We start from the raw sequence: 20,619 nt of genomic DNA, 5'->3' as shown, positions 1-20,619 counted from the left end.
AAAAACCGCCGGGACATAGCACTTCGCGGTCTCAAGCCTGACAAAGCAACATGATGATAACATGAAGCACCATAACACAAAGGAACGTTGCACACACGCGCCAAGTTGAATAAATATTTTTCTTACATACCTTCATGCACTAAAACAAGGCGCTCCCGAAAATAAATTGACACAGGCTATGACACAGCACTGTTCATTTCTGGCGTTAACCATTTAATTGCCCTCGCGTCGCAGGGTTTGTCATCAGTCACGATCCTTTCTTCATTTAATGTCCTTTGTCACCAAATGCGACAAAGGATGTCAAAATGTCCCTTTTCGTGTAGATGTTCTTTGTGCCTCCAATCTCCACGACACAGGTGTGTGCGAGAAACCCGGCAACGTCTACTCGGTGAGACACCAACGCCGAACCAGGGGGAAGCGGCAAAGAAGCTGGAACCACCTGCTACACCTGAGCGACCGGAATAGATAAGGATTATCAGGATTGCAGTGCTTGGAGGATTGGCTCGCCCTACAAACCACAATAGAACGCTTGCTAGAGCAAATATCCTTCGGTGGTGCAAGGAACAGCCCAGTCTCCGGATGATCACAGTGTACTGATTCGGCCCAGTTTTGATTACGCCCATGGGTGGGATTGTCCCGCTTTACTATTTACACTGTCGCCGTGATCAACCCATGTTGTTGTCTTTAAACAATCTTCAACATCGACCCAGTTTACTATTACGCTGTCTCCGGAGTCGGCCCCAGATTACTCGGAAAGAAATCGACCGACAGACAACAGGGAAACCCTGGATGGGCGGGTCATAGAAGGGGAGGTGGTAAAAGAAAGCTTAGCGTTAAAGTATCCGCATCCGCGGCGTTGTCCGAACATATCACTATTAGGTTACAAGCAAGGTGTTTTAACAACCACTGCATGTTATACAGCGGCAGTTTCCCTAAGGAGTCGGGGCAGCACACGCATGTAATGCAACATTGTAGAGGCTTGGGCTAGTCGGTACATACTGGACTTGGGAACCGCGCTAAAAACGAAGGACAAGAAGGGTTGGTGCGTGTTTCCCTTCTTGTCCTTCATTTTTCGCGCTGTTCTCCTGTCGAGCCTGCTATGCAGCTCGACCCAACGGGAGGAGCTCCTTGGCACGTATGTTAAGGAGGACTGCAAGCATAAGAAAGCCATGCGCTACAGCTAGCGAAAGGGCAGAAACCATGAGATGAAACTCTTCGAGTATGATTCGCAATTCTTTCTAGTCGGGCGTGGCAAACCCTGAAACGCTGTATGCCAGAGCGAAGAGGCAGCAGCGTACTCAATTCCGCTGGTTGGTATATATCTAGGGAAAAAAAACAGATTTACCAGCATGACATGGGACATATGAAGAAGCAGGACAGATCGCTGGAAATGCTTTATTTCAGGAAGCATACAAAGGCATTTGAAGAAAAACACACGAGGAAAAAAATATCAGTACTTATAAAAATAATCTATTATCTAGTCTAATAACCCATCTATGTAAACGTTGATGCCTGCTGTACGAATTTTTATTTATTCATTCATTTCGTACAGCCAGCCTGTTTTACAGGCCCTAGGCAGGAGTGGGATGTACATAATAGGTTTAAGAAGCTAATAACATGTGAAACACAAAAAAGAATGTAAAAAAATGTGGAAACAAGCAAAGCGTCATCTCGTTACAATGCAAAAAAAGAAGAAACAACATTGAAAAAAGGGGATAAAAGAGAGCAAGGAAGATATCGAGGAAATCTGCAATACAGCACACGTTTACACAATGGCTTATACACACAAAAATAAGGCTGTTTATTGTGAATACTCTAGAAAGGTTGAGTACTGAGTGTAAGCCTGACGCATGAATGACGCGAATACTGCGCGTTATGACGTAGACATCAGTTCGCGCAGTCGTAAACAGACATTTCCATTTTAATGTCCTGAAGGATGAATTGATCCTGATGCAATAACGTAGAACTGTCGACTGGCCGTGCTTTCTCGATACGAGAACTATTGACACCGAACTCGCTTAAGATCACAGTGCGACTTATACATCTAATACAGCGGACTAACGTTTGCGGGCTGCAGGCTAACTTTCGCATGTTGGCAAAGTTTCGTCAGATCACGGGACCACCACCCTCTAACCGCCGTAATAAACATCTGCTGTCTTCTTTATAACAGAAGACAAAATGATCTCAGCACTAAATTATTGTTAGTGTTTATTGAACAATGCAAATCTAACAGACTACAGAGGCGCTATACATCGTTTAAATGTCAAAAGTGAACGCCAGGGACTTATAAATGCGAAAAAACATAACGAAGACGTTAAAAAAGAAAGTAAGACTGAGGGTATAGAACATGACTCACGTCAATCATAACCTGTTATTGCCGATCAAATGCGAAAACCGTTTTGAAGCAACCGTCTCAAAAAAGAATGCAAACATTATTATTTATTTTGTATTTATTGTGTGCTCGAGAAGTTCCTAAAGTGACTAAGGTACCGAATCCAAAGCGATGCAAAATTTTGTGCCAGTACTCCTTCACGAGAAGAAAATGAGTGTCATGGAAAAGCGGAATAACCTCCACAGAATGTGAACGCCCTGACATTTTTGTACCAGAAACAAGAACTCTTTTTTTTTTCAATTGCTACGTGATTTATTTTAATGTAGTTGTTTTGTTTTGTTTTCTTGCTTATTGCAAAGACGCCGATGTGGTTGCGCTGTTAAGGTTTCATGTCCTTTCTTTTTGTTTTTGCAGTCAATAAAAGTGATGTGCTAGAAAACGAGTCAGTGCTGTTCTTCGAAAATTTCTTCGTCAGACTTTGATTTCAGCTGAAACCAAATGAGCGTTTAGCTTAACGCGTAAAAATAGAAAAATATTTCCGCATGCTTCAAGGCGCGTTCTGCTATATTTAGTACGATAAAAAACTATGAGGAGAAACGCGTCATTGTCAAAAAATGTGTCAGGAAGGTGATGGCATATTACACCATCGCTTACATTTTTGGCTTTGAAACATTCATGCCGTCGAAACTTTATATACACTTTCTAATGTGCATGTGCAAGGAAATATTTAAATAAGATATGAGACGCATCTATTTTAAAGACGGATATGAATATACGTTTATTGAACGGCGTCAAATAACTACCAGTATTCGTGATGTTCATAATCATAATTTTGCTGCGTTGTACTGATGTACGAGGGGAAGTCAACAAGTAAAGGGACTTTAGGCAAAAGGTACATTTATTCTAATGACAGAAAACTGAAACAGACATTATTTTCTACATAACCTCCCTGTACTTCAACGCACTTTGCTCAATGTTTCACAAGTTTTTTGATTCCTTCGGCAAAAAGATTTTGGGTTGCACAAGTAACCAATTTTGCACCTCATGAATTACTTCTGAATCGGTTGCAAATCTTCTTATCCTGAGCACTTCCTTCAATTGTCCAAACATATGAAAATCGCTTGGAGCCAGGTATGCACTGTATGGCGGCTGTTCCAGCAATTCGAATCCCAACTCCTTTATTGTTTCGGCCGTCCGTTTGGCAGAATGTGGCCGAGCGTTATCTTGCTGCAGGATATCTTTTCGCAGTTTTCCACGGCGTTTGGATCTGATTAACAAGCGTGGTGTCAGCGCGCACAAGCAAACATGAATAGATCACACCCGATGACCGCAGACAACCACTGTCAAAACGCGGGCGTGGGGAAGCGCGGCCGCCGCCGCCGCGAGCGAAGGTTCGTGCGGTCTATCGCTTCAACGGAAACTGAGCGGCGTAAGCACAGCGCATACAAAGGTCAGAGCCGTGTGGACATCGCTTTCAAGATACGGTGCGCGCGACAACACCGACAGCCGGCACAGGGGCAAAGTACAAGAACGCATTTGTTGGCAGGTTACCCTTGCGCCCGTTTGCAAGATACGCATTTGGTGCCGCAGCACAGCGTCGCCCCCCCCCTCCCATACCCCCACGGCCTTTCGCGCGGCGGAATCGCGTTTGCTCTCCGCTGTGCGTTCGCTCTCCGTGAAGGCGCGCGTCCCCGGCGCGCATTCCATCGCACATACGGCGCGCGGCGACGATTTTATCGCCCTTGGACTTTCTACGGAACCTCACGGTGACGACGACGGCGACGCCAACGGCACAAATCCGCTGGAAGTGTCCATATAATTGCTATCGCAATAAAATAAGGAAGTAATACAGGCGTTCACTGACTCCGGGGGATACCAAATAACGCAATAACGCTTCCGTGGCCTTCTGCTTAGATATCGAGTCACGTCTGCTGTAGGACTATCTCTTCCGGCAGATGTCGGCCGTCGAACTTGTTGAGCACAGATGCCAGATACCAAAAGCCGAATCAGGATTAGGAGAAGTAGACAAGTCCCGCCAAAGGAATGACAGATATATATTGATTTGGTATAAGCACCTGGGCCCACGTATTAACAAAACTTCTACAATGCAGGAGCATTTCTTCGTTGGCTGGCTTCCGGGCTTTCCCAACCCATGACAGCGATCTGAGTGATAAAGAGATGATCACCGCCGCCAAGACTAACCACATGTAGCATGCAAGCAATAGAAGTTTTGTCAATGTGACTTAACGGCTATTGAACAAAGGGAAATCATTGAAGAAGGGATTATTTTTTTGGCGACGCACTGTTCAGAGCGGTGGACGTCTGTACCAATCTGATAATAAGGTACAAACGAATTACTTGTCGCTTTCTGAAATCGCGCTATGCAGTTAAATCCAGATATAAATTCGTTTAATTTCGTTATAAGCGAGTTCGGGTGTATACGGAATCATATCTGATATATCGAACTATATTTGGCACACAAGCCTGCCCGTTATCGCCAGCTTCGACGGTATACACAACAAATCTTCACGCATTAGATGCTGCGACGGAATTTTCATTCTCATTTGCTATATGAATTGAAGGCGAGTTTAGAAATGCTAGTTGCGTCGGTGAGCTTTCAGGCTTTTGTTCACTAACTAAGCGTAAATTTATGTGGCGTAAGTAAAGATGACTATTTGCAGAGGCAACAATTTAACTCTATGGCGCATATTGATAATTCAGCAACGCTGACCCCTTTTTATTATGGACACGAAACAGCTTATAATTCTAAATAATATATTCGCTTGCCACATCAGTCTCCTTAGGTTCGTACTTTCATTAACTCACTAACTTTGATAACAGATCATGACCATTTAAAAATCGAGGACATTCGATATTCTGAACATACCCCGGTTATAAATAATGCGACTATGCTTGTGGTTCCTATTCAACATGTGTGGGGGGACGTGCGCCGCTATTCCAGCGATAAATCTTTCTGAACTGTACTTTTCTTTTTAGCGCGAAACAAGGGTAAATAGAGCGCCACTTTGTTCGCTTACTTGGTTATGGAGTGAAAAGAAAGAATGAACCGGAAGTGCACTTTCTTTTTTCAGCCCGAGTGGCAGTGTAATCAACCGCAGCTATGTCTGGTTAACTTACTTGTCTTTCTTTAATCCCAGCACTCACTAGGTTACCTAACCTACTACGGCCGCAGTTAGGCTCAACGAAATAAATAAGAACGGGCACGTGGCCAAAATGAGTTCGTTCAAACGAACAAGTGAACCAATTTAGTACGATGCGACATGTATACCATCTCTGCACTGCGAAAACGTTTAATTAAAGTTCGGAATGCGTGACGCTTTTCCCGTGTCCGGAGCTACCAAAGCCTCACTTGAAAAATATTGCTCCGGGGCAGTGCGCTACAAGACAAGGAAGAACGCCTGAATTTTTATTTACGCATTTCGTTTTAGACCACGTTTTAACAGACGTTAGCTGCAAGGACGTAAAAACAGCTTGATCAAAGCAATCTGGCTATCTTTTGAGGCCCACAACTCATCCGCCAGGAGATGGCTACTCAGGCTTGTCTGTACCTCGGTGTTCATTCAACTTGACGGGATTTCAATTAGCCCCTCACAGTCACGAAGTACGCTACAGCCAATAAATGAACGCGGAAAATAAAGGGCGTCCCAGGTTATAAGCTGTTCCGAGTTTTGGCTTAACGTAGTCAGATGCCAGTCTATGCAGCGCACGGCTCTAACGAGCCAAGAATGACTAGCGCATTTCGAATGGCAAGAACGGTCGTCGCCGTGCACGTATGCCTGGCGCTCCTGTTACCAGCGGTCTTGGGCCTCGGTGAACACAAGCTCCACAGAAACAAGACGAATGCATTACAGGTGAGGAACAGGTTGCCGCTGGTGCGAGGAATATTTAATTTAAGATGTTACAAACGGGCGCATGCTTATAGGGGAGTCCTTGCTGTTTCCTTGTTCGTATAACTACGAAAATCTGCCGGAATGCTGACTCAACAGACACGGTGCTCATATTCTTGTCCGTGTGACCCTCGCGTCATTACGCAATGCATGGGTGGTGTTAAAATTTAGCGCTTCCATTGCTGTTTTGCACCAGCACAGTGACGGGTAAACTCATTTCTCCGTACAGATTCATTATCGTAGTCAAGGCAGATTGGGAGCCACGCACGGTACCTTCAATTTACTGCTGGCTTCGAACGTTGCTGTAGCTTCTTCACCAATGTAATTGAAGCTCATTCTCGCAGGGGCGTCTGCGTCAGCAGGCGTTTGGTGTGTTGCGACACCACGGACCCGAGCACATGAGGGTTGGACCTTCCCACACTTACACGCTTAACCGTGCGTGGCTTAGCCGTGTCCGGGGAAAAGGGGATCGTGGGGGTTGAGCCGATGCCGGGAGTTTGGACCTTTATGGCCCCCCCGGCGAAGGCAACACACCTTTTTGGCCTCCGCTTCACGTAGACGGCACCCCCGGACTGACCCACCCGGGGGAAATCGGTAGTTGCCTTTTCCTATCCTTCTCTTCAATCTTCGTCTTTCTCTCTCACTTTCAATCTTTCCTGTCTTCTCCTCTCTTCTATTTACTTCCGACTTTCCAGGCAGCAAGGGTTAAGCTGGTGCAGTTTATCCAAACTTGGGTCTATTATATTAGGTTATAGTAGCTAAGTACAGTTGGCGTCTTCGTACGTTAACAAAACACTATTAAGTATTTTCGTGGCCATGTACGCAGCAGGTTACATTCCATTTTCGTGGAAGGAAAGTGTTATCATCCCTATACATAAACAAGGCAAGGACCCATCCTTAGCCAGTAGTTATAGGCCAATAGCATTGACAAGCTGTATTTGCAAGTTATTCGAAAAAATTCCTAGACCCCTTCCAATGTGGTTTCAGGGAAGGTATGTCCACAACAGACCACCTTGTTTGCATTGAGTCTTATATTAGAGATGCTTTTATACATAAACAGTTCTGTCTCTCAGTATTTCTGGACCTAGAAAAGGCTTACGATACGACATGGCGCTACTGAATCCTCCGAGATCTTTCGGCGATGGGTGTCCGTGGCAACATGTTAAACACAATCGAAAGTTATCTTTCTAATCGTACATTCCGCGTAAGAGTGGGTAACGCTATGTCTAGGCCCTTCACCCAAGAGATCGTTGTACCGCAAGGGGGCGTGCTTAGTCGCACGCTATTTATTGTCAAAATGAACTGCCTGCATACAGTCATTCCACGCACAATGTTTTATTCCGTTTATGTCGACGACGTGCAAATAGCCTTCAAGTCATGCAATATTGCCATCTGCGAACGACAAGTGCAGCTTGGAATGAACAAATCGTCCAAATGAGCAGATGAAAATGGTTTTAAAGTATAAATGCCCAGAAGAGCACTTGCATACTCTTTACAAACAAGAGAGGCGTAACGCCTGTCCCAAGTATTGAAATCAAAGGAGATGCGCTCTCTGTGAGCAGTGAGCACAAGTTTTTAGGAATAATTTTAGATTATAAACTCACATTTATTCCCCATCTTAAGCATTTGAGGGCAAAACGCTTCAAGACAATGAACATTTTTAAACTTCTGTCGCGCACAACATGGGGCAGTGACCGAAAGTGTTTGCTTAACCTGTATAACAGTCTTGTCCGCTCGCGCCTTGATTACGGGTCTATAATTTATAATTCAGCAACGCCAAGTGCATTAAAAATCCTAGACCCCGTCCACCATCTGGGTATCCGCCTCGCGACTGGTGCTTTCAGGACAAGTCCTATCCAGAGCCTCTACGTAGAATCGAATCAGTGGTCTCTTCATCTGCAGTGGTCATACAGCAGTTTTACATATTTCCTGAAAGTACAAACGAACATTGAACATCCTTCTTATTGAACAATAAACGACGTGACCGCTGCCACACTCTTCCGTAACCGACCTGCAGCGAGAAAGCCGTTCTCTTTGCGTGTAAGAAACCTCAGTGAGGAAATGGGTGTTCCAGTTCTTGAACAATGTACTATGACTCCAGCGAAACTGTTACCGCCGTGGCAGTGGCAACTCATAGATTGCGATACATCGTTTGTAGAGGTCACTTAACACGCGCCAGAAGCACACATTCAAATTCATTTCTTAGAACTCCAGTCCAAGTACTCGTGTACAGACGTTTACATAGACGCTTCCAAGTCACATACGGGGTGTCTTATGCAGCCGTCGGCCCATCCTTCTCGGAATCTGGTGTACTCCACCCGGAAACGAGTATCTTTACGGCTGACGCCCATGCACTATTATCGGTTGTTCATAAAATAAGGAAATCAAAACTTCAAAAAGCAATTGTATTTACAGACTCCCTAAGCGTCGTGAAAGCCCTGATGTCACTTTGCAAACACAAAAATCCTGTACTCACTGAGCTCTATCCCACTCTATGCAGAGCGTATATATCAAACCAGCATGTCATTATATGCTGGGTACCGGGCCATAGAGACATCGAGGGCAATGTGCTAGCAGACCAGTTGGCCACATCAACTACATCGCAAGCTATTAATCCTGCCACTGTTATTCCCTCCACAGATCTGAAGCCTTTTTTTGCGAAGGAAACTGCGAGGCCACTGGCAGTGCCTGTGGGATGCTGAAACAAATAATAAGCTTCACTTGATAAGGCCACAGATAGGTTTCTGGGCCTCCACAACGAAAACACGGCGAACTGATGTCCTATTCTGTCGACTCAGAATAGGACATACATATGGCACCCACAGTTTTTTGCTTACTGGCGATGAACCACCAACCTGTGGTAGATGTGGTGAGAGGCTGACCGTCCTCCATGTCCTCCTGGAGTGTCGCGAAGTCGAAACGGAGAGAAGGATACATTTTCCTGTAGCATACCACTATCATATCCCTCTTGATACCATGATGTTTATTGGTGAACAACCTCTTTTTAATGCCAAAACAGTCCTCAGTTTCTTGAACTATGTTGTGCTGCATGTTATTAGCCCAATAAGTTCGTAGCGCATCCTCTCTCCAGAGCATGCCGCTGTGATGGCTTATTTTTATAGCACATGCCTTCAGGCCCTTGTGTTTCAAAGGCTCTGTTTATGCACTTGTGCTTCTGACCAATTCTGGCATCTGTTATATTTTGTAAATCGTATCTTTCTTCCTCAATGCATTCTTCATTTTCATAGTACACCTCATTGGTCACTGCCATGATTTTTGTACATATATATTTTACGCACTTTTTGTTTAGGCCCCTTTACAGCCACGCCTCGTCTACATCTCAGAATTCATCGCTCCACTGCAAACTCACAAACACTGGCATGGCGCTCTTTGGCCATAACTGGCCCTTGCGTCATTAAACACTATACATCATCATCATCATCATAATTGAAGCTCATATCTCATTGAAAATCCGTTCTGTGGCAGTGATTACTGTCATCGGCATCTAATCGCTAACATTCGACTTTGGCCTCGACACTATGGGGAAAAATGATCAGTACCACATGCGCTGAGGAAATCAGTTTAGGTGAAGCTATCATTGGTGTTTATGACGACTGAGATTCGAGCACCTTGGAAGAGATTCGGGTTACTAAAAGGAGGATGTGCAAACAAAGACCCAAGGAGGAACCGAAAAGGACGACGTTTGTGATTTTCTTTTCGTTCCTAGTTGCTGTGAGTGTTTAGCACGCCCGCCTTTGCCTGCCTTTTAGTATCAATTGTGTTTGCGAGGAATGCTGCTCTTTTTTAGAGACGATTTACAAGTATGAAGCGTATGACCAAGTTGCACGAGAATTGCCTCACTCAACGTAAACTTTGGTCACTGCAGCACGCGGATCCCACGCATGACTACAAAGGAATGATGACGATGGAATGATTACAATGAAATGATGACAACTTTCTGGTGACACTGGTGTGACGACGGCAGAAGGAAGACGATGGCAAGACGACGATGGATTGATGATGACGTAATGACGACGTCAGAGTGTCGATGACGGAACGATAACGGTGGTATGGCAATGAAGGAGTGAAGATCACAGAGTGACGACGGAGAAATTACGATGCCTTTGAAAAGAAGGAGTGAGGAAGGGCGATGGGAATGAAGGCGACGAAATGACGTCAAAGGAATGACCACGTCGGCGTGACGGTGAAGGTGTGTTTGCGTTGGAGCTCACGTCTGCGTTCGCGTAGATCACCTCCTACCACCACGAGCTGCCTCGATCGATCGCTTTGCACTATATTCCGCTGTGGCTCAAAGTATAACCCAGGACAGGTCAGTTATTGAAAACAGCCGCAGTATGACCAAACCAGGTATGACCAATGAGCGACCAACACGTGGTAATGAGCTGTCGCTGGCGCAATGAATTACAAATGCAATATGTGAGACGGCTGCAAAAAGGCCTGAAGTTGGTCGCCCTAGAATGTGTAAGATATATATGAAAGCGCGACAATGGCTGCGTGCAGAGGTGTAGTGAACACGATAAAGGGTTCTAGATAAGTTGCGAGGTAATCGAAATTAAGAAACTGTGAACGTGGCATTGGGGATGGCTTGCCAGAAGCACTATTCGCTCACCATGTTGTCCTTGCTTGCAACGATCTAGATTCACATGCTATGCTAAGTATGATGTCGCAACAACAGCCGCCGATGGTAGGCTGCGCTACGAACCATCTGGGTGTTTATGAAAGAGTCATTCATTTGAACCCAAGCTGAAAAGGTGAGCATAGATACCCAAGAAGCATTGGTAATTAAAAACCACCATGATGTGATAAAGGCAACACTAAATACAAACACTAAATCAGTTAATACTGATAAGGTATTCTTTTAGAACTCTATGTTCATCACTCTCGTGGTAAGAGGTTGATTACTAGAGAATAAAATGAAGGCCTAACATAAATGTTTCAAATATTTCACCAAGACCGCAGCGCCGCACGTCAGTCTGACGTCACAAATTTCAAAGCATGTTACCGTGTTTAAACCATTATGGAGCAACAAATGTTCACTAAACTTGGCGAGTCCACTCTTTGACTTCTTCAGGATACGACCTAATCCATCTTTAAAAATAAAAAAATTGAATGCCCTAACATGCGCCGTCCAAATCCATGACATCGTGGCTGGCTGGTTCGAGATCATTAAGGCGTCACCGCCACCATGTCTTTCGTTTCTGCGTGTTTTGGGACTTATCAAGCGTGCTCTCACTGTAACATTGACATTTTTGACAATGTGGGAGCGTAATTTACTAATTAACCTGAATTAATGTTTCTCTTTAGTGCCCCTTTCATGTGCCAAAAAAGCAAGAGCGAGAGAATGGCATACAACATCGGCAAAGAATAGTGATAGAGCAGACGTGGCTGTCCACGCAGAAATTTCCCTGAAATGTTTCGGGGCAAGATGGCACCTGCTCATTAAAACACTCCATTCAATCACTCTAGCTTCTCTAGGTTGCGTTACTACAATGGAGTCAAGATATGTTTGTCTGTGGACGCTACAAGAGGGGGGGGGGGGGGGGGGGGGCAGATTTTAAACGTCCATCGAACACACAATCGAGAGAGAGAAAGGGCAGCGAGAGCTCTCCAGCAGGAAGACTGCAGAAGAGAGGATGATGGCTAGACAGGTTGACACTCTTCATCTGTCTATCTTGTCCAATGTCATAACATTCGTTGACGTTGCTCGTTGATAAGTGGCGTTTAATTAACCCTGCAAGCGAAGTTTTGCAGCTGGCGCTTGTGGGCTTATCATTTCAACAGAGCGCTAATTTGGTCCGGTAGGGCGTACTTACACAACGAAAGAAAACAAAGCTTTTCGATGCATCCGTGGCAGACGACGCACACAGGACTCGTGCCGTCTGCTTTATGTCGTTTATCTTCCCTTTGAAGGGTGTTCTTTTTCTTTATTGCTTCTCATCTAACCTGCTTGGAAGCTGCACTGAGTCAATCTACTGTCAACATCGCGGCATCGCTTGCGTAATTCTGTGCGCAGATTTTTGAGATCTTTCCGGACGCTGTAGCCCTGTACACTTCCAGCAACGACCCGAGCCTGAAGTGTGTGACCGCCGACCGGACAGAATACGAGCCGAACAAAACGGTCACTTACACTTGGAATCTGCACAGTGACCAAGAGTCAAAAAAGTAAGGTGCTTCCATAAGTGAAACATCAGTCTGCAGTTACTCCCTAAAGACTACGTCAAGGTGTAAATATTCTATAATGCTACAAAATGCTTAGTTCAATGGAATGATATACTAATTTCTACGTTGCTAACAATGCTCGACGAAGGGGGCATCCTAGTCCTTATCAACCGCGAAAAGTAGCAAGTAAGTACAGTTAACGAAGAGTCACTTGCGTACTTAGGCTTACTATATTACTACTTACGTATTAAAACATTAAATCCAGTCACTAGAACTGACTACCATAGCTTGCGGTAATACAGCGATATCAATATTTGTTTGTCTGCACACAGATCGCCGATGACACTGGCGTCAATAATAAGTAATTAGCATTTAGCATCTCTAGGAACTCTTACTTTAGACTACTTTTGCTCCATTTTCGCTGCTTCTTTCTGGCAATTGACCAGAAAAGCCGTTAATAGCAAATAGATATAGCAGAACACCGCGAAGGAAACCTGCTTTTAATCAGATTGTTTTCATGGTGACCCCTGCAGAGACACGTTCGTGGTCGAATATCAACCCGGCCCTGCACAAGACACGGCAATTGCCATTGTCAACCATGGTGAGCACGTCGTTTTTAAATATTTTTGTTTGGTTCTCTCAGTACTTCAACAAAAACTAAACTAACAAAACAGGACAGTGCAACCCCAGGACAAAACAATACGTGGGCTGCCCCTACTGGAACGTTGGTATACAGTTCAATTATTCCATATCTCTTCCGCACAACTTTACATGAAATGTGTACGGGATACATATCGATTCTATAGAAATTTTAAGAAAAGCTCGCGTAAACTTTGACGTACGCATGAGTGGAAATTTCGTTCCTTTAGTGAACCAACTCGAAACCAATCAGTTCAAAAGGACACACTCAGATTCATTCGAGTTCGATATTTTATCAGCATGTTATTATGTTTGATTGTTTTTGTTGCAGACAAGAAGCATCCCACGTTAGTCAAGTTTGACTACACCAATAATAAGAACTGCGTCGTTGCAAATTTCCCATACAAGGGCGAAGGTAAGAACTTGATCTCACAGTATCGCTAACTTATTTCACCATACAAATCACTTGAATGCTAATGAAATTGCTGCCGTTGAGAACATTTGTTCAAAGCGTATTCACATTACGTAAAATAAATAATATGGCTAATGATGCAAAATAAACTAAAAGTGAACTAAGAAAAACACGTAAACTTCAAACACGTAAACTTAAAGAAGGCTGAAAATAGGTTGCTAGAAAGAATAAATTGACAAGATCCCTAGTGGTTTTTTTTTTTATCGCCCCTAGTAGCATTGATTTTCACGCATGTACGGACCATGAACTGTTCTTTCACTTCTGCTCAACAAACAGCAGTTGTTAGAGAGCACTTGTGCTGTTTTCTGACCTGTCCGTAAAATTGTTTTGCACATTTGGAATTTATTCAAGCTCCATATATAATCAAGCTAGATCACCGAGCAGGATGACATTCTAAATCCTATGTGGATTTCCTTCTGTTTAGCGGCCGTGTACACACTGCTTGTCAGTCCAGGTGTACAGGAAGAATTGATTGCTAACGCGGAAATACTCATGTACGTACGCCCTGTAGGACATTTTACAACCTTGAGAGCAAGCTTTGCACCATAACTACTATCTCAATACTATTGTAACATAGTAGTGACGGTGAACAACACAGTAGCAAATACTGTGTATCACAAAACTCTCTTTATTGGGCGAACTTGTGCCCTTAAAAGCAAGTGACATTCAAAGCATAACGATAGCAGCGAACACTGTCTGCGATCGTCAGAAATCTGATCAGAGGGGCAAGCGCGTCGGCTTTTATGCATGACGCGTCGAAGGTTCCAGCGTAGACGCTGGTGCCCACATGCCTTCCAGAAAGTGCTACCCAATTCGCGTGGCGCATACGATCAGATAACACAAGGTTCGGTGACAAAAGACAACGGATAGAACTATCGATAACATTCGAGAAACTTCCGATACATGCAGTCAGAGCCGGTATTTTGTAGCGATGCCTTTCCGGTGCTAATGCATTTTCGCGCTTATCGCGCTTTGTCAGTGGTCAGAGCGACGGTCCGCTCGCGTTATCAACGGGATCAGCCGGCCGTGAGCGGTGGATGATAAGACTAGTACAGAATAAGTCATAAGGCATCGCTACAAAATACCGGCCCAGGTCCTGCGCTGAGCGATTACGTTTAACATTTGTTAGCCGGTGAAAAGCGCTCACCGGAGAAAGATAAGCAAGTACACGTCTCAATATAGAACGGAGAAATCGTTTTATTGCGGTAGCAATTATATGGACACTCCAAAGCGGATTTCTGCCGTCGGCGTCGCCGTCGCCGTGAGGCTCCGTATAACGTCAATGGCGATGAAATAGTCGCCGCGCGCCGGACGCTGTATGTGCTAGTGAAATGGCGCGAGGGACGCGCGCTTTCACGGGGAGTGAACGCACGGCGGAGAACAAACGCGCGTTTTGCGCCGTGCTCCCTGAAGGGCTGAAGAATTAAGCGTCTCTTTCCTCCTTTACAATCACCATATATGTAGAGCAAGCACGACTTCTTTGGCGCTGAGCCGTGCTCCCTCAAGGGCTGCAGAAGATAGCGTCAACCTTTCCCTTTCCACACGAACCACTTAAGGCTCATTCACACCGGCGACTTGAGGAGGTCGTGCGACCATTTGCGACTCGCGAACAAAAAGCGACCGAAGGCGACTAATGTTCACACCGGCAAACCCGGATGAGCGCGACCTGCAAGTTGCAATCCCGGACATTCTCGTTCTTCAGCGAGAATTCTAGGGATCTACGCAGTTAGCGCGCACTTCGCTGGCACTGTGTAAATTGGTTTCGCGTTCCGGCAACAGCCATGGATTTTAATTCGAGCGATGGCTGGATTTTGATTCGAGCGAACAGGAAGACGTCGTCCCTGTGCTGATGTGCTCCGCCGGGGTGTCAGCTGTGGCAGCGCGGAAGCCTCCGAGGAAAACGCGACGCTCGTGGGTGCGTGCGTGCCTCCGCTCGCGTGAAGTGACCGGCCACGCAAGCCGCCTCCTGCCCGAACTTTGTGCGCATGACAACGAGTATTATCGAGAGCAAGTTGTAATTTCTAGTTCGCATTGCGTGTTATTCGGTGCATAATATTAAAGCAAAGCTGTTCACCCGCTGTTCACCTTTGGGTGGCGTGCTCATCCAACGAACGGCAGCTGGAAAAAGGGTTTGTGTTGTGCTTTCTTTTCCTGCTGTTTAGCTTCCAGCGAATACGACCGCGTACATTCGACACGTTGCTGCAACTGCTGCGTCCCAGAATAACAAGACAAGACACCAATTACCGGCCTGTAGCCTGCATATCGTGACGCGGACATTGCATTTGGCGTGGACGACGACACACATCACTTTCGGCGTGACGCTGATTGGTTGAGCAGCTTTGCGACCACGGTCGTGCCACTGAAAAATCGCGCAGTGAGCGACTGGCCCAAAATGGTCGCTTTTCGAGAAAAGCGACCATTTGCGACCATTTGCGACTGGTCGCTTTGCGACCAACTTGGTCGCGCGACCACTGTCAATCGCTGGTGTGAATGAGCCTTTACTACTACGCGACTTCTTCCGACGTGCGACAGGCCGTGGGGGAGGGGGGGGAGCGTGGGGTTGGGAAGGGAGGCGACGTTTAGCTGCGGCACCAAATGCCTAATTTATATAAAAACGTTTTGAGGCGAGAAAATGGTAAAGACTTCCGATGCTGCTCGACGAGTCTCTCGTTCTGATCTCGTCGAAAACCTCCGAGCCGTCCCCAGAGGCACCAGCAACAGTCACCAACGCCGCGCGCGTTTGATGCGAACGCGGGCAAAACGCCGACGGCGTCGACAACAGGTCTGCGTGTTGCCGGTGCTGCTGCATGTCCAAGTTTATACAGCTGATAAAACTACGATCCTTACTCCGTATAGCTCTCTACTAATTTGCTATCGCAATTGATGCTTCGCCTTTCGGGTGAAACTGCGACAACTTTTTCTCGGCAACGACTGCACCGATTTTGAGGAGGTTTGTTGCATTTAAATAAAAAGCTAAGATCGAGTAAATATAGGAAGAGAATGTTCAGTTCATGTGATCAATATTTCAGAAAAATTCCTGAAAGCTTTTGAGTGTCAGCAAACTCAAGTAACAAGTTTACAAGTCTGTAACTCGGTAACAAAAAATTATATCGCGATTCTGTAGACTGCAACTGATATTACAGCTAAAGCTGACATAATTCATGCGTTATGCATCGCTATGAGATATACCATAATTTGTAAATTGGACTTTTGCAATTGCTTTGCCAATAATTTAACAAATTTTATGCAAGCAGCAAATTAGTGTACAAGGGGGGTTCATTAAAGATTTTCCCTGACCCACCTTTATTTATTGCAGGATTCTGAAATCGTGCTTGCGTAATGAAATCTCTGTATAGTTTACATGCCAATTTGGAACTCTGTACTGATGACGATTTTTCATTTGCAAGTGTTGTAGTGGAACTACGTGGGATAACAAACCCATTGGAATAAAGAGCAGTCATCAAGCTCCTTTATTTGAAATGCCCCACACCAAGGCAGACGTTTGATCAGATGAAAGACGTGTGTGGGGAATGTGATGTCTGACTTCGGTGGAAACAGCTGCACTCCGCTATCGACGAAGACAACACCCAAAGCGTGGAAGCCGCAATTTTGGAATATCGCCGCGTAACCATTCGAGACCTAACCCAAAATGTCAAGATTAGTGTAGGGTACATGAAAAAAAATCATTTGAGACAACCTTCGCATGCGTTAGGCATCCACTCGCTGGGTTTCCCGGCTGCACATGCCTTTCCAGAAGCAGGAACGAATACAATGCTCCTAGGCACTTTTGACAATATGCCGTGGAGATCAGGAGGACTGATCACACAGGATGAAAGCTGGGTCCATCAATATCTTCTTCTTTCTGGGGTTTTTACGTGCCAAAACCAGTTCTGATTATGAGGCACGCTGTAGTGGAGGGCTCCGGATTAATTTTGACCACCTGGGGTTCGTTAACGTGCGCTACAACGCAAGCACACGGGCGTTTTTGCATTTCGCCTCCATCGAAATGCGACCGCCGCGGCCGGGATTCGATCCCTCGACCTCGTGCTCAGCAGCGCAACGCCTTAGCTAACTGAGCCACCGCGGCCACAAAAGTGCAGTCGATGCAATGGAAGCATCCAGACTCGCCGCCTCTAAAGAAGGCATTCGGCCGGCATGGTCATGCTCACAGTCTTTTGGGGAAGCACGGAGTAAATTTGATAGATCTCTTAGCAAAGGGTACCGCTATTACTGGGGCATACTATGTACATACGTAATAATATGTCTTAATATGTCTTTATATGTTACATGCCAATTTGGAGCTCTGAGCTGATAAGGATCTTTCTTTTGCAAGTGATGGCGTGGTGCTAGATGGTGCTGCTGCGGAAATTTCAGGAGGCCGTCAAGACCAAGAGACGTGGCATGCTCACCATAGGTGTCCGCCTTCTGCGAGACAATGCCCCAGTTCACAACTTTCATGTTGTCCAGATGGAAGCACGCAGCTGTGGGTTAGAAATTCTACCGCATGCCCCTTATTTACCCGGCCTCCCACCATCGGACTTCCACCTGCTTACAATAATGAAGTCATTTTTGAAGGGCAAGCGTTTTCCAGATGATGAGACTGATTTTCGAAGTCACAACGTGGCTTCCAGAGTTATCTGTCGATCTCTACACGCGAGGTGTTTACATTTACATAAAGAGATGGAGAAGTGCGTGTCCCAATGTGACATCTATCTAGAGAAGGCCTAGTAAATGTACCAAGTTTCGTTTCTCTCGGTCCAGATGAAGTGGGTCAGGAAAAATCTTTAATTAACGCCCCTTGCATGAAACTTGGCCGCTTTAGAGGCTCTAACAGATATAGTTTACACAGATGCGACATCTGTTTTTGGCGCACCGTTGCGGGTTTTTAAACTTGGTGTTTCTATTTTTTAAGGCTTACTGAGATTCGGCAATTTTAGTCAAATATTTGAAGCCCTAAATCGAAATTCGGCTTCCTAGAGTTGCTAGAATTTAACTTTCTCTCTGTGTGTGTGTGTGAGATACCACAGGTGTCATCAAAATTGGTCCAGTGGTTGTCCAATGAAAGCGCATCTGCGGTTTACATCTATTCCAAGAGAAAAATCGAAGTTGAGCTCGAGCTTGAGCTTCCTCTTAAGGCAGTAAAAAATCATTCTACTTGACTGCGAGTTCAAACTATACGTGCCATGAGAGACACGTCTTAGTTGAAATATGTGCATTAATTCTGACAATCTAGTGCGCAGTGAAATATCGAATACGAGAGATTGACATCGACAGCTAATAATGTTTATTTCACGCATCATGGTTCAAAACAGGCCGGTAATGTTGTACTAGCTTTACTGCATATTTTTATGTTATTAAGTCTTTCCACCGCTAAAATGTGGTCACATACAGTTGCATTTTTGTAGTAGCACAGTCTCTTAACGCGTACCGTGTGCAAGAGTGATGTTCTTGTTAACCTTATTTATTTATTTATTTATTTATTTATTTACTTATTTATTTATTTATTTATTTATTGTTATCTCTTTCTACTTCTGGCGTGCACAATGTAGGTCCAAAAACGCCATTAGGTCATTTCCTGCGTGAAATACTAATTTCAAGTATATATATATATATATATATATATATATATATATATGTGTGTGTGTGTGTGTGTGTGTGTGTGTGTGTGTGTGTGTGTGTGTGTGTGTGTGTGGTGTGTGTGTGTGTGTGTGTGTGTGTGTGTGTGTGTTTGTTGCTTTAATATGCCCGGCATTCGCCGGGCACAGGATGCACGCATATGGAAGCACGTATTTTGTTTCAGAAACACAGCCAATAAACACCTAATATGAGTTGTATTTCTTATTATTCGCTTTCAACTTCTAGTATGCATACTGTGGGTCCCAAAAGCATACGTGTCATCGTTTCCACAAGAATGCGTCGATCAGTTTGAAGACATATGCGACGCGGAAGTTCCAGCCTACCAAGAGGGCCTGTGTGACGACGCTCTCGGCGATGAATAAAAATATACGCACGTCCTGTACGCTCCAAATTCCCCTGCAATTTGTTTCTCACGTGACCCTCTAAAGCCCTACGAACATGCTTCCCGTCAAGAAAACTGTGGTTGCTTCTTCTGCAGTAAATACAGTATGTTTAGAACGGGCAGAATAAATGTTTCTAAAGCGATGGTTTCTTTGCTTCTTCCTCCAACTTCGTTGGCGCTGTATTGCCGTTTAGAGAACATATTTGGTCACTGGCCATCTGCCTATCATGGGCGAAGGAAGTGACTAGATGGGAGCATTCCGCAACACGAATGAAGCCAAACGAGGTCGCCCAACACACGATCGTCACTTCAAAGCGCGCGGTAGGTTTTAGTGTTCCCGATCCTTCCAGGCTGTGCAAGCAGGGCTGCCAAACAAATCGATTAAAAAAAATTCCTGCCGATCCCTCGCATCGTGGGAATCGACGAAAGCGAAGCGTTGTGTGCTGTTCGCTTTGATTGGCGGTAATTAGCCGCGATGTCGACGGCGAATGCCCAATTTCTTCAGCGTTTAGTACCGTACGAGATTGGTGAGTTGATGTTAAACGTTACCTTGCGTGCACCACTGCTGTTTGTTCGCGTAGTACACAGAAAACACAAAGCGAGACGTGTTTGTTTGAGGCGTTGTTGTGCCCCAATGTTCATAACCTCCGAGAAGGTTAGCGCTGTCATTCTCTCACACGGAACATCGCACCGGGGCGGAGGAGTTAAACTTTAGTTGGATTATGGGACTGTACGTGCCAAAACCACAATTCTATTATGAGGCACGCCGTATAGTGGCGGGCACTAGATTAATTTTCAGCCCCTGGGGCTCTTGAACGTGCCCCTACGTACAGGAGCGTTTTTTGTATTTCGCCCCAGTCGAAATGCGGCTGCCGGGGTCGGGAGCTTCTCCTCTGCCAACAACTTCTCCTTTGCCCGGCGGTGCCGGTCGCCCGTCACCGTCTCTTATCTCCACACGGCTCTGACCTCTGTATGCTTCTGTGCATTCGCCGCTCAGTTTCCGTTGAAGCGATAGACCGCGCGAACCTGCGCTTGCTGCCAGCGTTTTGACAGTCGTTGGCTGCGGTCA

The 20,619-nt window shown here is 45.3% G+C and overlaps 1 protein-coding gene across 2 annotated transcripts in view; it reads left to right on the top strand.

The window, feature by feature from the left end:
• Window positions 1-6,024: 6,024 nt before the first annotated feature.
• Window positions 6,025-20,619, top strand: part of LOC119464268 (uncharacterized) — a 46,515-nt gene continuing 31,920 nt past the window's right edge. Inside the window, exons 1-5 of one of the 2 annotated variants that reach the window (XM_049655717.1) lie at window positions 6,025-6,204; window positions 12,275-12,423; window positions 12,954-13,021; window positions 13,391-13,474; window positions 19,394-19,532. In XM_049655717.1, the coding sequence (XP_049511674.1) occupies window positions 6,040-6,204; window positions 12,275-12,423; window positions 12,954-13,021; window positions 13,391-13,474; window positions 19,394-19,530 (603 nt within the window). In that variant the 5' untranslated portion in view covers window positions 6,025-6,039 and the 3' untranslated portion in view covers window positions 19,531-19,532. Of the gene's footprint in view, window positions 6,205-12,274; window positions 12,424-12,953; window positions 13,022-13,390; window positions 13,475-19,393; window positions 19,533-20,619 lie in introns of those variants that run through there. The other variant, XM_049655718.1, reaches the window with a different exon arrangement.

The sequence above is a fragment of the Dermacentor silvarum genome, chromosome 9 (assembly GCF_013339745.2).
Source record: "Dermacentor silvarum isolate Dsil-2018 chromosome 9, BIME_Dsil_1.4, whole genome shotgun sequence".
NCBI lineage: Eukaryota > Metazoa > Arthropoda > Arachnida > Ixodida > Ixodidae > Dermacentor > Dermacentor silvarum.
The sequence above is the reverse complement of the archived record's forward strand: the minus strand, read 5'-3'. Positions and strand labels throughout refer to the sequence as shown.